The 22,274-nt window shown below is 42.5% G+C and overlaps 2 protein-coding genes across 2 annotated transcripts; one reads left to right on the forward strand and one right to left on the reverse strand.

Annotated features, from left to right (window-relative positions):
- Window positions 1-1,762: 1,762 nt before the first annotated feature.
- On the reverse strand, window positions 1,763-17,487 carry iffo1a (intermediate filament family orphan 1a). The gene is made up of 9 exons (XM_073463291.1): window positions 15,762-17,487; window positions 7,055-7,115; window positions 6,023-6,118; window positions 5,661-5,801; window positions 5,395-5,579; window positions 5,157-5,274; window positions 3,314-3,415; window positions 3,039-3,169; window positions 1,763-2,849 (listed from the first exon to the last, which is right to left on the reverse strand). The coding sequence occupies exons 1-9, from the start codon at window positions 16,736-16,738 to the stop codon at window positions 2,696-2,698; spliced, it is 1,965 nt and encodes a 654-aa protein (XP_073319392.1). The 5' UTR covers window positions 16,739-17,487; the 3' UTR covers window positions 1,763-2,695.
- Window positions 17,488-19,215: 1,728 nt separating this feature from the next.
- LOC140993835 (kelch-like protein 10) lies at window positions 19,216-22,159 on the forward strand. Its single transcript, XM_073463387.1, has 5 exons — window positions 19,216-19,300; window positions 19,634-20,117; window positions 20,325-20,933; window positions 21,241-21,390; window positions 21,465-22,159. The coding sequence occupies exons 2-5, from the start codon at window positions 19,701-19,703 to the stop codon at window positions 21,783-21,785; spliced, it is 1,497 nt and encodes a 498-aa protein (XP_073319488.1). The 5' UTR covers window positions 19,216-19,300; window positions 19,634-19,700; the 3' UTR covers window positions 21,786-22,159.
- The last annotated feature ends 115 nt before the right edge of the window (window positions 22,160-22,274 follow it).

Here is a 22,274-nt window from a genome sequence, read left to right on the forward strand (position 1 = left end):
GCAGCAGCAGCATCTGTACAGTTCATGAGGTGAGTGATGTTCGTCTATTTGCTTTAATGATTATTGTACACTTGCTTTGTTTTTGTTTTTTCCTTGACATTAAAAAGGAACAACGTCAAACTTTAGTCCATTTCCTCTCTGAGTGATGAGAACTATCTGTATAAAGTGTACACACACGAGCATTTTCAGGGTTTTTAGTCTCATTTTTGAGGCTCGGCAGGACTGAAACTGAAAGTTGTTCCTCTAATGAATCTGTTTTCTGTGGTGAACACGGCAGGTTATTGATCAAGCAGACATTCATTTGATGATGTGATTGATGACGTGTGAACTGTGATGCGTTCATAGCAGCAGGTCAACAAAGAGAAAAACTGGCACAAGCGAAGTAGAAAAAAATCCTGATTGTTTCGTTTTTTTGTTATTTTTTTTTTAAACACACCTCCTGCAAAATGGCTTCTCTCCCCAAAAATATGTACACGTCCTTAAACAGGAAATTTTAATCATGGCTGCAGGTGTGTTTTCTACAGAAAGACGACTTCTGATACCACGATGTCTAATTCAAATCGTAACAGTAACAATGCTAAAACTTAAAGATGGCAGAAATAAAACATTAAATCGTCTCTAAAAGCTAAATGTACGTCATAAGAACACGAAGCGTTACAGCTCAGCGTTATACACAGCCGTGTTATGTACATTAGATACAATATTACGCCTTTACAAACTGTACAGTTGTTTTGACGTGTTTTAAAATAGGTTTTTACTTTTGTAAAAGAAAAACAAGAAAACGCTCTTAAATTTCCTGTTGTTGCCAACTGTCTCAAAATCACAGACGACGTTCTTTCAGATCCGTCGCCCATTAAATCTGCAAAATGTAAAATGTAAAATGTGGCGTAAACGCATCGTTTTCAATAAGCATGGACAGTAAAATAGGAAGAGGGCATTGGCTTGTGATTAATGGCACATAAATATGACACCTTCCCTTTAAATGTAGAGGAAATTTGTATGAAACCGATGTGGAAGAAAATGTTCCTGAAAATGTTTTTTCTTTGACACATGAAAAAAAAATTCTATTGGAAAAAAAAAAAAGTTGTAAAAAAATGTAAAAACGGGAAAAAAAAACAACTTTTTTTTTCCATGTGTGAAAATTTAAAAGTGAAACAAACATTTTTTTCTCCTGAAATTTTTTACTCCTTGGGAGAAAAAAAAATTTAGGAGAATTTTTTTTTCTTTCACACGGGAAAAACATTTTCCCTGAATTTTTTCTTTTTTTTGCACGTATTTTCACAGATTTTGAATTTGAAAACTTTAACATTTTTTTCTCCTGGGAAAAAAAAATTCAGCAGAAATCTTCACTTTTTTTCATGTGTGAAACCAAGTGGGACGAAAAAAATGTTTTTTGTTTCACCCATGAAAAAAACATTTCAGGTGAAAAAAAATGTAAAGAAAATGTTCTTTGTTTTTCATGTGAGAAAATGAAAAAGGGAAAAAACTTGTAAAGGAAAAACATTTTTAAGGAACTTCGAAAGATTATCTTGAAAACTTCTCAAACATTTTTTTCTCCTGGATATTTTTTGGGGTTTCACAGATTTTTTCTCCTTGAAAAAAAATCCCCCAATAAATTTTAGGTGAAAACTTCTATTTTCATGTGTAAAACAAGAAAAAAGAAAATATATTTTTTTCCCATTTGAAAAAAAAACATTTTTTTTTTCTCCTGGCAAAACTTATTTTATCCCGACCAGCTCTCGAGTCATAAACACGAGAGAAAATAATTTAGATCTTAGAAAATGGATCGCCAGTAAAAAAAGAAAAAAGAAAAAATCTTCACTTGCCCCTCAGGACTTCTGTTCATTCTGCGTACTGTGGAAAACCAAAATAGCAAAATTAAAAACCTTCAAGATGCATTTTCAGGACGAGGTGTCATATTTTGGTATACGTTGGACAGTTTAAGGCAAGTTGATAGTTGGAGATCTGTGAAGTTCTTACTCCACCTACAGTAAAATCCCAGAAGACGTCATTTGGGTAATTTATATTTTAGAGATTAAACTTCTGCAACATTTTAAAACTGCTGCACAAACACAATAAAATAAAAATATAGAAAAAAAAACAAGCATTACATTGTTATAGAGATTAATAAGTAACACTCTCTCTTAAATCACTTCAGTGAACAGTTATGTGCAAACTTTTTCTTTGTGCGTCACTGCCTCTGCGCACACGTGTGAACCTGCAGCTGAAAGGCATCATTACAGAATCTGTGCGATTAATTGTTTCCTGCACGAAACAGAAACATCAGTTTGCTAAATAAGATACAACGTGTCATCTTATCAATAAAAGGAAGCCAGTGAAGGACTTTAAAGTGCCATTTTGTTCTGTTTGACCTTCACTGAGGTGCAGTTACAGCTGATGACCACAGGAGGGCAGCAGAGTTATTGCCTTGAAAATTAATTTTCTACATAAGCTTTCAAGCAATTTATGTATTTTTTTTTCCAAACAACCCTGGAGTAACTTTTCCACCTTTTTGCTCTAAATCACCTGCTGTCATGTCGGCTGAGTTTGTGACCAGTAAAAATATTTTTTCTACTTTAGATCAACAGAAACCAGGGAGACAGAAGTTTAGATGTGTGTACTGTTGTCAAACGCCACTAGAGGAAGAGAAGAGCATCGGTGTGACGTTACTTCAGCGTGTGTGTTTCAGTGTGTGTTAGGGTTTCCTCCAGGTCAGAGGAGGGATGGCGGCGTTGGCGTCGCAGCAAGAGTCGCTGCTCTCAGAGTCGGCAGGGAGAGCCGGCTTTTTCCTTTCTTTCTCCTCGCTGTCCGAGTCGTCCACCGTCAGGGTGTTGAGCGAGGCTGACTTCCTGTTGAAGACATGAGAGAGATTAATGTGGCTGCAACGTCTGTCTGCTGCTCAAATGTTTCCTCCACACTGAACCTGTAAGAGCAGAAAGCTGCAATGTTTTCACCTCCATCACACCTCAACTGAGCTCCAGTCTGTGCCTCCGATGCATCTTCAGATTCATGTCAAATATCTAAACATGTGTTCCCACCTGTCTCCGCTCTGTGTGATGAGTCTCCTGCAGGTCTCCATCTGGACGTCCAGCCCTCTCTTCATCGAACACATCTCCATGTACTCGTGCAGGTGACGGTTCATGTCGCTCTTGGCTGTGGCCAGTTCCAGCTGACCGGGACAGAAAACAACAAAAACCATAAGTTTTGGGACGTCCATGTGGACAGGGCCTTAGCATCTTCATTCTGTTTCTGACCCTGAATGGCTGCTGAATCTGTTATCCGTTATAAACAGAAATATAAAAAACAGTCTCACCTCTATCTGGTCGATGGTGGCCTGGTACTCCTCCTCTCTGGATTTGAACAGAGACTCGGTGTCTTTAATCACCTCCTCGATGGACTCGTCCTGCTGCTGCAGCTGCAAGACAGCGAGTGGACGTGGAGAGAGAAGAAGGAGAGACGGAGTGAAACACTGTCGATTTACATGATACAGCTGCAGCTTCCATACATCATGTATTTCCTGAATGTATCTGTTTAAGTTAAACCTGAGTCAGCCGAGCCAAAGAACCGTTTTAAGAAGAACTTTGTTGAGTTTGAGATCGATCTCTGTAAAAGGTGTAACCTCTAACTGATGCAACAAACAGGAGCCTTTAGACTTTAGACCTTTATACATTATTTAGGGAAATCAAGGTGAATTTGGGGGAAATGTTATGTTAAATAGAATTATTATTATTATTATTATTATTACTACAGCAAACTGTTTGAATAATTGTGTATCTGCATGATAAATCAATTAAATCTTTTGTGTGGAAATAATTAACTAGAATTCAGGTAGGAACCTACATCTGACAGAGCACATTAATAAACAGCACTTTTATTATTTTTATTAGAAAAAATATTTTTTCATGAGAGAAAATATTTTTTTCTCTTGTAAAAATTCTTTCTCCCGCGAAAAATATTTTTCACGAGAAAAAAAAAATTTTTCACAAGAAAAATATTTTTACTCGAGAAAAAAAAAATTCCCAAGAATTTTTTCCCCCCACGAGAACAAAAGAAAAGAAAAAAAAAAGAAAATTTCTTTAAAAAAAAAAAAAAAAAAAAATCTGTAGTCCCTGGACAGATTCTGTAGTCTCTTATCAGTTTATAAAGTCCAAGGTGGCATTTTACAGTTTCTTATATTGTCTGACGAACAGTATAAAAACCTGCAGATATTAAATCTACAGGCTCCAGGTATTCGTGTGCATTCATATACCGCAAAGATACGTACATGTTGTCCTGTTGTAGGAGGAAATGGGAGCTTTTATTGTGAAGAAACAGGAAGTTTTGTTGTTATTATTGTACACGAAGCGTATCGTCGTCACCAACAAAGAAGCTGTTGAGTAACTTTTAAATTATTTCAGAAACTAGAACGTGTTTGTTGTTCATAAATCACTGACGATCTATCAGCCTTTTTTTGGCACTTTAAATCAATTTTCAATTAATTATTATTGATTTAAGCTCTCAGAGCAGTTACAGCAACAGAAATCACTACCTGGGTGTGTAAAGTCTTCTAATCTGTCTTGGTTTTCCTGCAGCGTCTTCCAGCTCGTCTCTAAGCAGGTTGTTTAGTCTCTGTGGCTTGTTTAGATAAAAACAGCTCACAGGTCAGCTGGATTATCTTACGGCATCCGCGTCACCAGACTGAACTAACAAAACAAAAGCATCAGCCTGCCGCAGTTAAAAACAGCTCGTCCACCAGCTCAGGTCAGCCAAGTAGGACGAAGTAAAAAAACTGCCCGCGACAGGAAACACCTGGCGGCTTCCCTGACGCTGAGGAAATAGATCTGACGGATCCGAACGGAGCTCCGTTAAGTGCTGCTGCAGCCGAGGAGACTCCTGTTTATGAGCCGGTGCTTCGCTGTTACACAGCGTTCATATTATAACAGCAGTGACTTTGTGACTTTCACTTCTCACCAAGCGAGTTCAGATATTTGAGAGTAACAATGAACGATTTCCTCCTCAGAGCTGTGAGTTCTGCTCCTTTCATCAAACATGACAACACTTTTAAAAATGTAATATACATTAAAGAAAAACACTAGTTTCAATTAAGTAAGTGAAAAGTGTGTGTGTGTGTGTGTGTGTGTGTGTGAGTGTGTGTGTGTGTGTGTGTGTACACGCACCTCTCCTTGTGTATCCACCCCCAGCGAGTATCCAGGAAAATCTTCCCAGAGCAGAAGAGTCTCCTCAGTTTCCTCCCAGGCCAGACTGTCACAGTCATCCTCGAACTCACACTCCCTGCTGTACAACACACACACACACACACACACACACACACACACACACACACACACACACACACACGTTAATGACATGGTTTTACATCATTCACTACGTAATATTTTTGTTCGAAACACGTACAGCTGATTCAGCATCCTCTGCATCTGCTCGTTGATCTGATTGGCCGACGTGCTGCACGACTCCTCGTCTTTGGCCCCGCCCCCCTCGCTCTCAGACATGCTCAGATCGTCTCCGTCCGCGCCCTTCGCCGACTGCCCGCTCGGTTTCCTGGCCCGGCCGTTCAGCGTGGAGGGGGGCGTGGCCACCTGTCGATGAGGAGGCGTGTTAATTAAAGCGGAGGCAGATGATTGGTCGGTCGTGGACTGTCATCACGAGCGCAAACGTACCTGGAACATGTTTATCATGTCCTCACAGTTCCTCTGCTGGGCGACATCACAGAGGCGGGCGGTGATGTCGATGCGGCGGCAGATGTCCATGTCCACCTTCATGGCCTTCTCCTGGATCTTACTGTCCAGATCTGACAGGTTCTGATGGATGGACACAAAGAACTCTTAATCTACATTCAGTTAATTATTGTTGTTTACTGTAATAACTCAGCAAGATGTCCAGCAATATGTAACCATGGAGATCAAGTGTGATCGATCTGTGAATCAGTCTGTGGATCAGTGGTCATGGTGAAACTTCTGGTCCGTTTAAACACTTTTTCTACTTGGATAAAACAGCTGAACACAGCTAACAGGAGACTTACGTTGCTGACGAGCCCTTTAAAGAGAACAAGTTCGGCCTTCAGCTGCTTCACCCTCAGAGCCAGCTCATCCTGACACACCTCGCTCTCCTGCAGGTCCTGAAGACACACACATAATATGAAGATATGCCCTTAATGTACAGATTAAATAAGCACGCCTGTTACACATATGGTTCGTGTGTAAGTTTTACTTTGATAATCAATCATTTAAGTCATTATTCAAGCAGAAAAATGTCAAACATTTGCTCGTTTCTGCGTCTTAAAGGTGAGAATTTTCTGCTTTGTCAAAGTCAGAGCCTTCGGATTTTTAAAAAAATAAAAAATTTCACGAGAAAAAAAAAAATCATGAGAAAGAAATCTTTTTCCACAAAAAAAATCTTTTTCATGACTTCAATTTAAAAAAAATTTTTTTTCTACGAGTAAATTTTTTTTTTTTTTTTTTTAAATTTCACAGTAAAAAATGTTTTTTCACGAGAGACAAAAAAAAATCACGAGAGACAAAAATAAATAAATTTCACAAGAGAAAACAATATTGCACCTGAGGGGGAAAAAAAAAAAAATCACGAGATTCTGTGTGCAACCTTCTGAAACTTTACTGAGAGTTTGGACTGTTTGCTGGATTTGAAGACGTCACTTTGGACTCTGGGAAGTAATAATGTGCATTGTTATGACATCTTGTCGACTAAACCATTAACCTGATGATGAAAATAATCGTTAGTTGCAGCCTTATTGTTACACAAACCAGGGGATGTGAAATAAGTGGGTACATCGGGGACGTGCAGTATACTCCTCATGTTTATGAAAAATGTTGACACGCACTTTAAAGGTCTGCCTGGACTGTGATGATGGCTGCTCCAGATGATCTTAGCCTAATGTTTTTATCTGTCTGATGTGTTTTTAATGTGTCTGTATGTAAAAGAGCTGTGATGCGATCAGAAGCACTAAAGAAGATGAGGAGCTACACTTTGTAGGTGTCTTAAAAACACTCTTTCTTTAATGGATTTCTGAACTGTAGCATTTTAAATGTCACTTCACCTCCTCCAGTTCTGCCACCTTCTCCTGCAGGTCCATTCTGGCTGTGTACTCCTCCTCCCATCTATAACACACAGACAAACACAAAGCAGTGATGTAAACACAGATAATCACACAGATACATCAGCACTTTGTAACATGAGACACATAATCGCATAATATTCAGACTGTATCTGCTTCAAAAGCTTTAAAACGTCCCCACAGTAACACAGGTGGTCTCAACCCACTGGAGGGAATATGAAGGGTAACTTGACCATTAATTTTTATATTTTTGCTGGGACAATGACGACTGAACGTCTGTCTTCATCAGACCGTGGCCTCATGTTCAGGTCAGATGAGTGAAGAGTCTCAGTCCACCTTCCTGATCTTCCTCTCTGCAGCTTTAAGACAAAAACCCACCAGAGTTACCTGACTGACCTACACAGCATCAAAGCTCCTCCTACCAACACGAGTATTACTCAGCGGCTGTTACGTAAGGAGACACCATGCTGAGTGCATGTGGAGCACGAGGAGCAGGCAGCCAGTCACTATGGAGAAGACAGAAATAAAACAGGCAGGGGCTGAGCGAACACTGCAGGACTGAGAACCATCTCGTGTGATTTCTGGTGATCGTCGCCTCTGTTGTGATGCGGCGCAGCTCATGAACTCATAGCAATGTCAAATATTATAATTATTATTTTAAAAGGGGCTCTGTTGAACTTCGCTGCTGAGCTGGAGGCAGAGATTGACCGATCATCGGCCCTTGCAACAAAATAAACACATTTAAAAATGTGCTGCTTTGGCTCTGATGCAGCTTCCTCTCACACCATGCCCCGCCCACAACAATATCTGATCGGTAACACGTCACAATTAAAAAGCTATAAACACTGAAAAGTCAGCATCTGCAAAGGAACTAGTAACTAAATGTATCAAATAAATGTAAAGAAGTGGAAGAATAAAGTAGCAGAAAAAGGAAATACTCAAGTAAAATACCTGATTTTTATTTTTATTGCAAATTAATATCTGCCCTGACTATCAGTTTTCAGACTCCTTGATTTTTTAATGATCTGTATCGACCCTGAAAAGGCCATATTGGTCAACCTCTAGCTGGAAGCCGGTCGATTGTCTATGGCTTACTTACTCCTAGCTTACTGATTTTCTACACTAATGTTAACTACTGTTGCTCTCTGTTAGCGGAGCGGAGAGAGGCCCTCAAGAATTGTCATAAAGTCACATCCTTTGGACTGTCGCGGAAAATCCAACCCGAGTCCTTCACACCCAAATCCACAGTCCAGCAGCATTAAACAAGTTAACGAGAGAGACGGGGGATGTTTCATTTTTCACGTCACGTTACAATCCGCTCACATATGGCCAATAAAAAACTGATTAATACATGTAAATTGCTGCAAATATTTAAGAAGAGTCCGTTTAATTGTGGTGAAAACCAAAGACATCATTTACAGTGATGAATGTTTAAAGCCTGAACATTTTAGTGTTTTACAGATATTTTCCAGAACTCAAGACACCCAGTCTGAAACTGGGATAATCCCAGACGAACCGGGACATCTGGTGACTGCACACTTACAATGACTTAGCACGCTAACAACGTGACAAGCTGAAGTTAATGTCCTAAAATGGCCACCGTACAGCACTAACATCCTCTCCACTGGTGCCACTCTCAGGCCAAACCTTCTCCCCTCATGCCCTGCGAGCACTGCGGATCACAGAGTAAGACGGTAAACACTATTATTTTCATGTGTGGTTTTGTTTTCTGCTGCTTCTCCTGCCCGTTTCAGATGCTTTGTAACTGTATCCTCTGTGTCCTTCACATCAACGCTGCTCAGCTGAGCTGCTCTCACACTTAAATTACAACATCATGTCTGCGGTGGATGACCTCAGATCAGATTGCCGACAGGGATAGTTTCAGTATTCAAGTACGAGTCACACGTAGGATACATGCACTGATCGAAACGTGACTTGATTTTTCTCAGACGTGTGTCAGACACGAGAGGCGTGAAGTCAAAATCGGTTTGATTTCAGCTGCTGCAGTGACCAGAGACACTCAGACACTCGTGTTAATGAGCAGAGGAGATGGTGTCACAGTGATAGATGACGTGCTCGTTGCTCTGATCTGATCTGTTTGTCAGTCTCAACACGTTGCTCTGCAGTGAAGCTGCTGGCGTCATTGTGTCTGACTGGATACACAGAAACAGGTTTATCTCTACTGATGATGGAGAAACTGCCGGATGATGCAATAATAAAAGCCGCCACATACAAGCCTTTGTGTTTTATCTCAGTTCCCCCCCCTCCGATGTCATCAAACCACGAGGTCACGCTGACGTCAATTTCAACGAAACTGAAGACGTCAGTTTTTAGAAACACTGCTGTGTTTTGTCTCAAATGTACAGTGCTTTGATCGTATATTTCAACATGCTAGGACGAATATTTATTCACTTTTTTGCAGAGCCAGAAGGTGAGGAGCTTAGTTTAGCATAAAGACAGGAAGACGAGGGAAACAGCTACGATATAGATTACTTCAGGAGTTTCTCATGTCAAGGACCCCCACAGCTGAAGCACATCAGACCACACATCCCCAAGATGAGAGGATTCTGTCTTCAGGAAGTATTTTTTTATTCTTAAGTTTAAAGATCAAATGATGATCAAACTAGAATCACTTTAAATTACAATCAGTCAAAACAGCCAACTCGTTTTCTTTCCATGTTGTTCCAACTTCCAAAAAATGTGATCGTTTGTCTGGGGACCAGTTAGAAAACCACTAGATTAAACAGCCAAGATGCAACTTGTTATTTTGAGATCTTTGGAGGTGTTGAGCTGCGTTTTTTAACGCTCATCCAGGATATTTGCTTTTTTAATCTGGCTTCATAACTCGCATTCAGACTGGAATCAAACTCTGTGTTCCTAAAATGTTGAACTAGTCCTTTAACAGAACGGCATAACATAAAGGAAGAGCTTTCAGAAGAGTGTAACCATACGCAATAACACATCTCAAAACAAAATAACTGGCCAAAATTAATCACTAATGTGGTAAATGAAGTGGAGCCAGCGGCTGCCTGGAAGAGAGGAGATCAATCTGAAATCTGAATAACCGGCAGTGATGTCAAGTGTTCAGGAAGTGCAGTGAATACTACAGCAACACCAGCAACGAGCAGCCAGGGTGTATCTACTGTACACACACAGTGATGCTGCGCTCTACTGTTATCTCTCTCCATCTTAACACCTTCAACACACACACACACACACACACACACACACACACACACACACACACACACACACACTATGACTCACTGCATCCATTATGAGGTAATATTGGTTAGATGACAGAGTGCAAAGTCAAGCCTGCAGAGACATAAAGAGTCAAACACTGAATCTGTTAAAGAATAAGAAAATAAATGTGGAAAAGAACTGAGGGAAAGAGTAGGGGATAAAAATACATTTAAAATTTTGAAAAATATACAAAAAAAAATAGTAATTTATATGCAAAAAATACATAAATACACATTTATTTATTTTATAAATATATACACCAAAATAAATGAACAATTTAATATGAAAATAAATGTAAATGTTTATAATTATTCTTCTAAATTCTGATATTTTCACATTTATTTGTTTAATTATTTATCTTTATATTTCTTTCTTATACTAAGCGAGGTCTGTAGGCCAAGTTCAGCTCACCATAAGGTTCAGTTTTGGCCAGTTTCTATAAAATAATAATAATAAAATTTATTATAAAAAATATATATAATATAGGTTGGTTTATGCCAGTTGATTTTTGTGGGGTGAAAAAGACTCTTTAAATATGCAGGATCAGTGTTTTTTGTTTTTTAAATAATCTCAACATGGCAGCCAGAGTGACAGTTTGCACAGGAAGTCAGTGAATTACATAACTTTGGATCCGTGCACCATTTTTGCATCATTACAAAATAAAACTATACAATAAGTGTTTGCTTTTCCCATAGAGAAGTGTGTGTATAAACACTATAAGGCCAAAAGTATGTGGACACACGCTTGGTCTTGGGTGACACTTCTGGATTCCAGTGAAGGGAAATCTTCAGGCTACACGAAGATATTTTAGACAATAGTGTGATTACAACTTTGTGCTTGTCCCTGTCCTGTCAAACATGACGATGCCTCTGTGCAAGAAATCGTTTTCTCAAATTGGTGTGGAAGATTTTATGCACAGATCCCCGACCTCAACCCCATCATGTAACATCATGGGGTTGAGGTCATCGCCTCAGACCTCACTGATGCTCCTGTGGTTGAGTGGGAGCAAATCCCTGCAGCCGGTTAACACATCTGATGGTAAACCTTCCCAGAGGAGTGGACGTTGTTATTGCTGCAGATGAATGCATGTAGGGTTTTGGACTTGCACGCTCAAAAATCACATAGCAACATGTTTTCTAATCAAAAGAGCATGACAGTAAAGCTTCGCTGGACTGAAATGAACTGAAAGAAGAGAGGTGTGTGGTTCGGGGATGAAGTTGTTAATGATGATGAAGCCAGCGCCTGCCTGACGCTGCAGAGTCTCACATGGGACGGAGGGGGGTGGAGAGACGGATGAGGAGTCAACAGGGACAGCAGCAAAGACAGGAGAGAGAGGGAGGGCATACAAATTGAGATGCAGAAGGAGAGATGTAGATACGCAGCGCTAAAAGGGGAGACGAGGTAGAGGGAGGCAGAGGGTAAAAGACAAAATGGAGAGAGGAGTGGGGTGACATCACTGTTGGCGGTCACAGGCCAGTGCTGCATTGCAGCTACCAGGACGAACCCCAGCAGGGAGGAGGAAGAGGAGGAGGGAAAGAAATGAGAGGAGGAGGAGGAAGAGGAGGGAAAGAAAGAGGAAGAAGAGAGACAGAAAGACGCTAAATGAAAAGGAGGAAGAAAGAAAGGAGGAGAAGATGGGAGACCATGTGAGAGAAAAACAACTCCTCATGTTGGGCTTTTCCCCAGACACTTCCTCCCTGCAGACAAACATTTACAGTCACAGGATAATTAAAGCAATATTCATTTAACCTTACTGGAAGAAGCAGCTGCTGTTTCTGGGAAGTGATTTTCACACAATGTAAATTTCCGTTTGCAAGTTTTCTTTTGAAGATATCCTAAATAATCTCTAACATAAATACACAGCCCCTAGCTACAATAAAGGACAGCGGGGTCATGTCCTCAGCATCAGAAAGCAAAATTAAACAGTTTGACAGTCAACTGATTTAAGCTGCTTTAAGTTTCTGCTAGGTTTCTATGAAATGTCAATTAACCTCTCTGACTGTACACTTCTTACTGGAATACACCACAGGAGTTGTAGTGGTGATACAGCGAACGATACCGCTGCACTTTCCCCTGTAAACACACCGACTTCTTTGTCTCACAGCTGTGTCTCTGGGCTAGGCAGAGTGGACAGGACGGGTGTCAGAGTCTCCATAAACACAGAGCTAACGTTACTTGATTTCAGAAAGGCGGGGTAGCCGGGCCTGTCTGCTCTCTCTAGCCCAGAGACACTCCGGCAGCGACAGGAGGCCGGACAGGAGGGACTGCAACAGCCACAGAGGTCGGTGTGTTTACTGGGGGAACTAAAGGTCACAAACCCTGGTATTAGCACTGGAGGAGAGGCCGGAAAAGCGATACAACCAAACAGACCAATCACAGACGTTGCGGTCTGCCATGCTAAGATATGCAGTTACATTTCCAGGTGAAATAAAATGTTTGAATTTATTACATTTAAAAATATGTTTCAAGCCCAAATTGGCTCGTTATCAGAGGCAGAGGTAAAGAAAACGTAAAGGAACATTTTACTGAGCAGCAAGTCTTTGCAAAGTACAGACATTAAAACCATCAGTGGTTGTCTCATCTCTCCTCACTTCACATCAAATCAAACTGCCCGTCTCTCTTTAACTGATGGACTTGTGTTTGCACTTGTAAATGATTCAATACTGCCAGGAAACCACATTAAGGATGCTCTTGAAAGTTTAATTGGTGGAAATATTTTAACCTTTACGTGTCTAGCTCACTTTCATAGCTTTCAAATGGGTAAAACTTGAATGTAGTTCGGAGCAGCAGCACTAAACTGTAAATGATGATAAGCAGGGCAGCACACGGGTCAGAGTGTGAGTCGCTGTTCAGTAAACCATCCTGCTGCTCCTGAAATCGATGTGACTGAAGGTTTGTCCTGCAGCAGCATCCTGCCTCAGCAGGCTGAAAGAGGAGAGGTCAGTGCTTTTCAGCATAAAGCAGCAGTGGGTGACTGCGTGTTGATGTGTGTCATGATTGTGGGACGGGTCAGCGCTGAAAAAACACAAGCTGCATGCTGAGCGAAACCCAAACGGAGGTTTAAATAACATTTCTACATCAAGCACTGATTCTTCGACCAAAAAGCAAAATAAATGCTGCAAATTAACAGACATTTCTTTTGGTTTGTTGTAATAATCTGTAGCATCCTGCTGTGCACAAACATTTATATTATGGCTGCACGATCATGGGAAATCTTTAAAAGCTCTATTTTGCCTTTGAGTGTGTGTATTTCCATGTTCAGCAGCTCCTCGTGCTCGTTAAATGTTTAAAAGTTACGTCTTAAATGTTTAAGGTAATGTAAACATTGAAGGTTTTTACTGATTGTCACACAATTTGTTGTATAAAACAGATAAATTAGAAGGTGACAATGGTTGCAAAAAGTGAAAAAAACAACAAAAACTAAGGGTGCAATTAGGTTTCGATAGAGTCTAATGTCATGTTTATTTATTAAATTATTTATTGAAATGAGGTTCATCTAATACAGTAAAATAACCCTTTAGCTCAGGTACTGAACAGAAGTAGAAACCCGATATATTGACAAAATATTACTGTATATTCAATATCCAAATTTGAATATGTGCTGTAAATATAGCTAATAAGTTCAAGTGAGAAACGGTTGACAGGTGAGATTATCTGTTTGTGAGCTGCTATCACAAAAACAGCTGGATTGTTTACATCGTCCTCAGTAACAGCTGCCAACAACAACAAACAAAACTTGAGTATATTCATTCATTTAGTCTGCAGCCGTCATTTCCTGGGAGGACTTCCTGCAAAATTGCCTCGTGAAAGTGAGGTTTATAGGGATCCAACTCTTCTAAAGCCGTTACACCGTACAATCAACATTTTACTTCATGCTGATGAATTAAAACAACTTGTCTATTACCAGACAAATGAAAGTGCTTCTCACACTGACGCACAAGTGAATAAAGTGAATCCATTTTTTATGCCGTTCTGCTCTCGCTCCTTCAGGTTAAACGCACTTATTGCAAGTCGCTTTGCACCAAAATCATCTGCCAAATCAAAATGTGCCACGTAATGTAAAAGCAGCTGTCCTGCTCATCGATTTACAGCAACGATCCAACACAACCAGAGACATTAAGGAGATCACCACCTCAGCACTAACTAGATAGTGAAATCATTGTGGGGCGAGAAGTTACAAATAAACCAACACTGCGCGATAAAGGAATAAAACCTTCAGTGCCGGGATGATGAACAGGAGTCTGAACAACAACACTGGGATCTGAGTGCACATTTAGAAAGCTACTACCTAATTAACTGGCAACTGAGTATAAAGTGTGTATTGTTTTTGAGGCTGTCATCTGCTTGATGGTGCCGTCCAGTCAATACCTCTCATCTGACTGATGGTTAGAGGCAAATATCATTAAAAGAAGCTGAGCTGGCCTGAACAGATCCTGCATGACGCTTTTATATTTTACAGTCTGCATTTAACTGGCGCTCTCCTCAGTGCAACAGACCATCACATGGCGATCATCATCATATAATCCAGGGCTGCACCGAAATCAAACATGTCCCTTCCTTTAACATACTGAACTTAGATCAGCTCTCTGCGTTTACTGTATTATGCTGAAAGGTTCCCTGACTGCAGCAGTGGAAAAAAAGTCTGCAAAACCTGACATGAGACCAGAGCGACAGTCATTGATTAATTAGTTGTCAGCTATTAAATTAATCACCTATTTTGACAATTGATTTGAGCAACTTTTTAGGGCGAAAAATGACGATCCAGCTTCTTTAATGTTAATATTTCCTGCTCTATGACAGTAAACTGAATATCTTTGGCTCGTGGACAAAACAAGACATTTGAGGACGTCGTCTACAGACCAAACAACTCATCAATTCATTAAGGAAATCATCAACAGATTAATCAACAATGGAAATACTCATTAGCAGGGCTCTTGACTGACTTCTTACACTGGTTGCACTGGTGAACCCAATAATACATGACACAATATGTAAATGATTGTAAGCATCTGAAGGCTTCAATTAAAGTTTTCCTTCCTTTAAATCTTTACCCACACCTGCAATCAAAACTGTCCTGTTAGCTGCAGATTAGTTTAATTTTTGTTGCTTGTTTAATGGCGATGACATTTCTGTAAATTCATTATTGTTTTAGTTTCCTGTGTGTGAATGTGAGGCGGGTCTTCCCAGGGTTGGCCGATATGTCAGTGTCACTGTCTGATTGGCTTTCAGGGGGATTTTATCATCACAATATGATCACATTGTGTTATTGTTACACAATATGTATATCTTTAAATTAAATATATCAAGTAAACTGTGATTAGTTCCCCCTTCTTCAAAAAAATAGTTATTAAAGCTTTTGTTTAACAACGATGATCCAAATGATGCAGCCATGTTACATGTTTAAAGAAGCTCTGCGGTGACAGTGAACATAAACAGCCCTTACCTTCTCTTGTACTCGTCCCTCTCTCTCTTCACCTTGGCCAGCACGTTGTACAGGGCCCTGATCTCAGGTGTGATGGTGTCAATCTGGACCCCGACACCGTCCGGGTGCGTCCAGGACACTCCGGGGCCCGTGACGCACGACTCCCTCCCGGTGCCAAAGCGGCGCGTATGGTTGAAGGACCAGATCGTCCCGGGGAGGAAGCGCGGGGGAGCGGGGGGGATGTTGTTGGTGTTGGTCCCGGTGTGACAGGCCAGTTTCTCGTTGATGTTGGTGATGGGTTTGGACGGGTCTGTGGGACTCAGGGCCGGGCTGAGGGAGAAGCCAGACGTGGTGAGGTTGGAGTTTGAATCCGTGGTGATCGGGTTGAAGTTGTTCCCCAGCAGGTACTTGTTGTCAAACAGAGGAGGAGGGTTCAGGGTTGGGGAGAGGAGGCCGCCGGGCAGGTAGGCCGAGTTGTTGGCGTTGTGGAGCGGGATGAGGCCCGGTCTGGGTGGGATGGGCCCAATAAATCCAGTCTGGACCCCCATCTCTTTGGTGAGCGGCTTCTGGTGACCGTCTCCTCCGCAGTTATCCTCCAGAGCCTGCTGCAGCTGCTTCTCCAGCACCTTGTTCCTGCGCTCCAGCTCGTGCACTTTGGCCAAAAAGCAGCGGAAGCGCAGGTTCAGGGTCTTCAGGACGCTGATGTTGGAGCCCAGGTCGTTGCGCAGCGCTGTAGCCGCCGGGGGCACGCGGTGCAGGGGGTTGCTCAGGTGCAGGTAGGCGAGGCCCGACGGTGGCAGGGCGCCCAGGTCCAGCCCGGACAGCCCATCGGGCCCGAACCCACCGTGGTCCCCCAGGAAGTAGCCGGGCTCTGGGATGGCGGAGTCGGTCTGGCCCGTCATCTGGTGATGGTGCTGCTGCGGGGCCAGGAAACCGCTCTCCCCCAGGACCGGATTCATACTCGAGTAGGAAAATCTGAAGTGCTCGAAATCCGGCATGAACCCAGACTTCTTAGTGTTCAATTCCGCAGGTAATTTAAAAAAAATCAGATGATCGTTTCCCCCGAACCAGAATCAGGCCTAGCAGCCCTGTCTTTGAGTCGTCCTCCTCCTGATTTCACCCGATGCTCACCTTTCTGCAGAGGAGCTGCGTGCAGGAGTCAGACACTGCGGGTTGAAGGATGCTTTAAGGGGCCTAAAAATCGCAGCTAAATAACAAACTCCAAGCTGAATATCACAGCGAACTCATGCTGAAACGCTTTGGATAATAAAAAAATAATATCAAAAACACAACCAGCTGCCTCTGAACTCACAGACACACAGCTGAACCCTGCAGCAAAAAAAAAAAATCAGACTGTCGAGTTTACTTTTACGCAGCGGCAATTTCCAGAGATCAGCGGGGACGCGCAGTCAAACAAATGTTATTTCTAAGCCTCAGAATAAAGCGACACGGAGATATTCTGCAGCTTTAAAGAAACACAAGCATCGTACCTGGTATTCAGAGCAGGAAACACTAAGTTTGGCACCAGATAATGAGGCTTAATGAGTCCGAGCGGAGTGTCGAGCAGCGGTGCAGCAGAGATCAGGAATAAACACGAGTGACTGTGACTGCGGCGCCCACATACCGTACCGACGGTAGTAGAGGTGCACCGGGGAGTCTGTCAGGGCTACCGTAGTGATCGGTGTAGATGTGCGAGTCCGAATCACAATGCTTGTTTACAGTAACTTTCCGGTAGAAAGCAGCTGCATCGCGCTCCTGCTTACATATAATTTAATTAGTACATTTTTCATTATTATTTTAAAAGTATATAAATCTGGTCTGGTTCATCTTAAATGCATATTTGATGCTTGAAGCACAGATTTCTACACTCAATGCAAAACAAGTTTTCTACCCGGAAGTAACTGTTGACTGTGACGTAGTAGTTAACGCTAGCTAGCTAACAACCAGGCTAGTGCAGCTAGCAAGTTGGTACCTAATTAACCTTGTAACTCATTAACACGCCTCTAAATTACTTTACTCTACAAGTTAAAATGAGTTAGCTTGCATCCTTGAATTTGTTATTCACTTTGTGGGCGGGTTCACGTTAGCGAGCTAACCGCTAATGTTTGCTAGCTTTACGTAGTTCATCGTTTGACTTTCAAAACATTAGCTAGCTAGTGTTAGCTATCAACTGCAGTGACCCGGGAAAAGATGTGCACACATTTAGGCTTTCTTTGCCCCTTTCTCTTATAAGATAGTTATCTGAAGTGTTTGGGGAGCTCCTGTTTACCCAGAGACTGTCCTCTCCACTTACCCCCCACCCTCCTCTCCTCCTCTCCGGCGGCTGCCAGGCTCATGTTGGAGCACTTTGGTTTTATTTTGGCTTTCCTCCCAGAAACTGATCTGAGACTCCGCACTGAACTCAGTGACACCAGTCTGAAAATGTGTTTAAAAGCTCACAGATTGAATGAAACTGTTGGCTTCGTGCTCCACAGACAGGTGTAATCTCATGATTGTCAGCCGAAGCCACGCCCCTTCCGGTTCCTTTCAATTTCTAAAAAACTTTATATGTTAGTGAATGTAGAGAGACATTTTTTTTATCGACCTCAACTCCTTTGACTGTCATAACTTGAGCCATTAGATTACTTAAATTAAATCAAATTAAATTAAATTATTCACTCAGGTTAGCCGGACGCTAAACCGGAAGTTAGCCGGCTCGGTGGGCGAAAGTCCGTAGTGCGCATGCTCAATGAGCCCCACAACGCGGCCATTTTGTCTCCATGCGCCCAACTGAAGCTGTGTTGAAATTTAAACTGGCGAAAATGGAGAAAATAATAAAAAAGTCGGGGAAAAGAAGTGGGTGGTGCTGAAAAACTGAGAGTTAAACAGCGCAGAGTGTTGAAACAAGATGAAGCTAAATGACCGACCTTCTCCGCGGAGGAGGGGCTAACGAGACAGGCCGCTGATGACGAGGCTGGACCGGGCAGCAGGGACCGGACAGGTGGGCAGCAAGGCCGTAATTACCTTAAATACTGGGGGGGGACACATCCCCAATATTCACCCCCCACCCCCCTTATAGCCTGACTGATAGAAACTATATAAATAAATTGCTGATAGGCAAAAGTAGTAGTGGTGTAAATACAAAACACAGCCATGTTTATGATGTGTTTCCCACCAAAGAGGCCATTTTGATAAAACATCCAGCTACTGTTCAACTGGACTGTTTTAAATAAAAACTACATTTACAAATGAAATAATGTTTGGGTGGTTGTATGGTTGTAAACATAACATTTCACAGTTTGAACTGACTGTAGTCATGACGACGTGATGATTCCATCATGATGTGTTTTGAGATCAAACCTGTTGAGACAAACCGACCGAGATACTGAGGGAAACTAAACTAAACTAAACTTCACACTAAAACTCAAGATGAGTGGCCGAGGCTCATCTTCGGACCAGCCAGGCTCAGTGTTTAATGATCTCCGTCTGGAGGGACACTTCTGTGACGCAGTCATCAAAGTCCAGGATGTGGAGTTTCAGGTCCACAAGCTGATCCTCTGTGAATGCAGCTCGTACTTCCAGTGAGTCTTCCCTGTCCGTCCACACAGTCAGATATACGTTTAAATTAAGGTTTTTTCTGCCATTTGTGTCACGCATTCACACAGGATAAGCACAGTCTGTATTTTATTCATATTTACTGACATCATCATGATGTCAAGCATAAATACACATTTGCAGATCAAGAAACAGACACTTGTACTTGAATACGACAGCCTTTTGTTTCAGCAAACAGTGCACTGAAACTGTAAACCTCACTTGCAATTTAATAATTATAAATCAGTGTGAGGACGAGAGAAAGATGTTGAATGCTGTTTCTTTTCAATCCTCTCCTGTGTTTTCATCCTGACCCACAGAGCTCTCTTCATACGCTGGTCAGCCCCAGACAAGAAGGTCTTCAACATCCCAGGCCTGTCTCCTGACATGATGCAGGTCATCATTGAGTTTGCATACACCGGCTCTCTCTCTGTGATGGAGGACAGCGTACAGGAGCTGCTGATAGCAGCCGATCAGTTCAACGTCATGAAGATCGTACGAGCCTGCTGCGACTTCCTGGAGGAGCAGCTCAGCCCGGAGAACTGCATCAACATCTGGCAGTTCACCAACGTCTGCCCCTGCTTTGAGCTGCAGAGAAAGGCCTACCAGTTCATCCTTGATCACTTTGAGGAGGTCGTTTCCAGTGAAGAGTTTCAGGATCTCACTGTGCAGGAACTCACTGCCATGCTGGGAAGACACGACCTCAATGTGAGAGAGGAGAGTACTGTGTGCGAGGCCGTCCTTCACTGGATCGCCCACAGACCTGAAGAAAGACAAGGACACCTGCTTGTACTCTTGTCTAAGGTAAGTTCTGCCACTAGCTTTCGCTTGGATTTAGCTGACAGCAGAAACATCAGTATTGTAAGATCACCTGGGTGCTTTCAGACCTGCAGCTCCACTACAAACAAACTGAGAGCTGTAAGCTTGAAGTCATGTTGGACCACAGACTGTCTACAAAGAGGGCAGAGCTTCAGTTCAATTCAAAGGTTTTCTCTTGTTTTCTCCGTGTAGGTCCGACTGGCCTTGATGAGTCAGGATCACCTGGGGACAACTGTGATGTCCAATGAGCTGGTGAAGAGCAACGCTGAGTGCTGTCAAATGGTGAAAGAGATCATGGACAACAAAGACCGCCTCACCTCACCTGCCCTCGTCATGTGTGACTCTGTCGCTCGTCCTCGCCTGCCTAACGCCATCCTGTTGGCCATCGGAGGCTGGAGCAGAGGTGCTCCAACTAACTGCATTGAGGCGTATGACATCCGGGAGGACCTCTGGATCGACCTGACAAACAACCAGGAGCGCCCTCTTGCCTATCACGGCACTGCCTTCCTCAACGGGTACGTCTACTGTGTCGGTGGCTTTGACAGGATGGAGTCTTTCAACAGTGTTCGCAGGCTGGATCTGAGCACACACACCTGGCAGGAGGTGGCACCCATGCACTTCCGCCGCTGCTATGTGTCCATCACTGTGCTGAATGGATGCATCTATGCAATGGGAGGTTATGATGGGCATGTACGCCTCAGCACTGCAGAGCGCTACAGACCCGACACCAACCAGTGGACTGTCATTCCATCCATGCATGAGATCAGGAGCGACGCCGGCTGCACGACACTCAACGACAAGGTGGGTGAAGTGGAAGAGCAGCTGGGACGAGTAACAGAGAGATGTACGGTGCTGACTGAACATTGCTCATTTGACTTTCTACCTGCTTGGAACAAGAGTTAGAGGGAATTCAGACCTGGTATTAACATCCATCCTGAGTGATCCAATCACAGGTGGACAGCTCAGAACCCTTCAGTTCACACCTGACACAGTGACCGCAATTTTTTAAGGGAGTCTGGGGACTTTCTTCAGGGGCGACAAAACAGTTGCTTATATTGGTAAATTTAGTAGTTAGTTAGATAGTTAATAACTTTAATGTTCTTCCTAGATCTACATTTGTGGAGGTTTCAATGGGAACGAGTGCCTGGAAACCTGCGAATACTACAGCCCGGAAACCAACCAGTGGACGGTGATCGCCCCCATGAGCAGCCAGCGCAGTGGAGTTGGCATCGTGACATATGCTGACAGCGTCTTTGCAGTGAGCACGTCTTGTAGATGGTTCATTGAGGGCCATGTGCTCAGAAACTGTTTATTCAACACTTCCTCTCGCAGGTCGGTGGCTTCGATGGCAGCGCCCGTCTGCGCAGCGCTGAGGCCTACGATCCCCACACCGACACCTGGCACGAGGTGTCCTCCATGTCGACCACCCGCAGCAACTTCGGCATCGAAGTGATGGACGACCTGCTCTTTGTTGTGGGCGGCTTCAACGGCTTCACCACCTCCTATAGCGTGGAGTACTACGACGTGATGACGGATGTGTGGTCTGAGGCCTGTGACATGAAGATTTCCCGCAGCGCCCTCAGCTGTTGCGTGGCGCACAGACTCCCCAACATGGCCGAGTACACTGTGTGTCGTGACGCCAGGCCACTTTAAGAACTGGACTTAATGGAGGAAGAATCCACTGAACAGTCGTGTTGATTTATTTTATTTGTCTTATCTATTGAGAGTATTTTAATATTTGTTTCACATTTCAATGTCTGAATACTATTAAACATGTAAAGGTCGTTGCCCTTTGAAAGGGTGAACTGGCATTAATATGCTATTATATTATCAATATATCAGTGGAATGGTCTTAAAATGACAATAATACCTTTAACCTCAATGCTATTTAATCCATTTAAATTAATTGTGTGAACAATCAAATCATCTCCAATAGTCTCAACATTTTTCTGGTCAGACTGAAGTCAACAGTAGATTAAATGTTTGTTTTTTTCTGATTAAACTGTTTTAAATGTCTTAGATGTCATTTTTATCAATAAAAGCCTCCCTATATCATCTACTAACTGTCATGTAATCGCTCTAATTTTGAAGTCCCTGTATAAAATTTTACTGCCAATTTTAAAGGTCCTGTTTGTAAGAAAA

Source organism: Pagrus major, chromosome 3 (assembly GCF_040436345.1).
Source record: "Pagrus major chromosome 3, Pma_NU_1.0".
Taxonomy (NCBI): Eukaryota; Metazoa; Chordata; class Actinopteri; order Spariformes; family Sparidae; genus Pagrus; species Pagrus major.

What these genes read in the sequence shown, in the direction of transcription:
- iffo1a (XM_073463291.1), bottom strand. Translation starts at nt 16,738, where the DNA reads ATGCCGGATTTCGAGCACTTCAGATTTTCCTACTCGAGTATGAATCCG. An exon ending in AGGTGGCAGAACTGGAGGAG is followed by an intron (nt 6,119 to 7,054) that starts GTGAAGTGACAT and finishes GTGTGTCTTCAG; the next exon opens with GACCTGCAGGAGAGCGAGGT. An exon ending in CCACCATCGACCAGATAGAG is followed by an intron (nt 3,170 to 3,313) that starts GTGAGACTGTTT and finishes TGTCCCGGTCAG; the next exon opens with CTGGAACTGGCCACAGCCAA.
- LOC140993835 (XM_073463387.1), top strand. Translation starts at nt 19,701, where the DNA reads ATGATGCAGGTCATCATTGAGTTTGCATACACCGGCTCTCTCTCTGTG. An exon ending in GCACGACACTCAACGACAAG is followed by an intron (nt 20,934 to 21,240) that starts GTGGGTGAAGTG and finishes TGTTCTTCCTAG; the next exon opens with ATCTACATTTGTGGAGGTTT. An exon ending in ATGCTGACAGCGTCTTTGCA is followed by an intron (nt 21,391 to 21,464) that starts GTGAGCACGTCT and finishes TTCCTCTCGCAG; the next exon opens with GTCGGTGGCTTCGATGGCAG.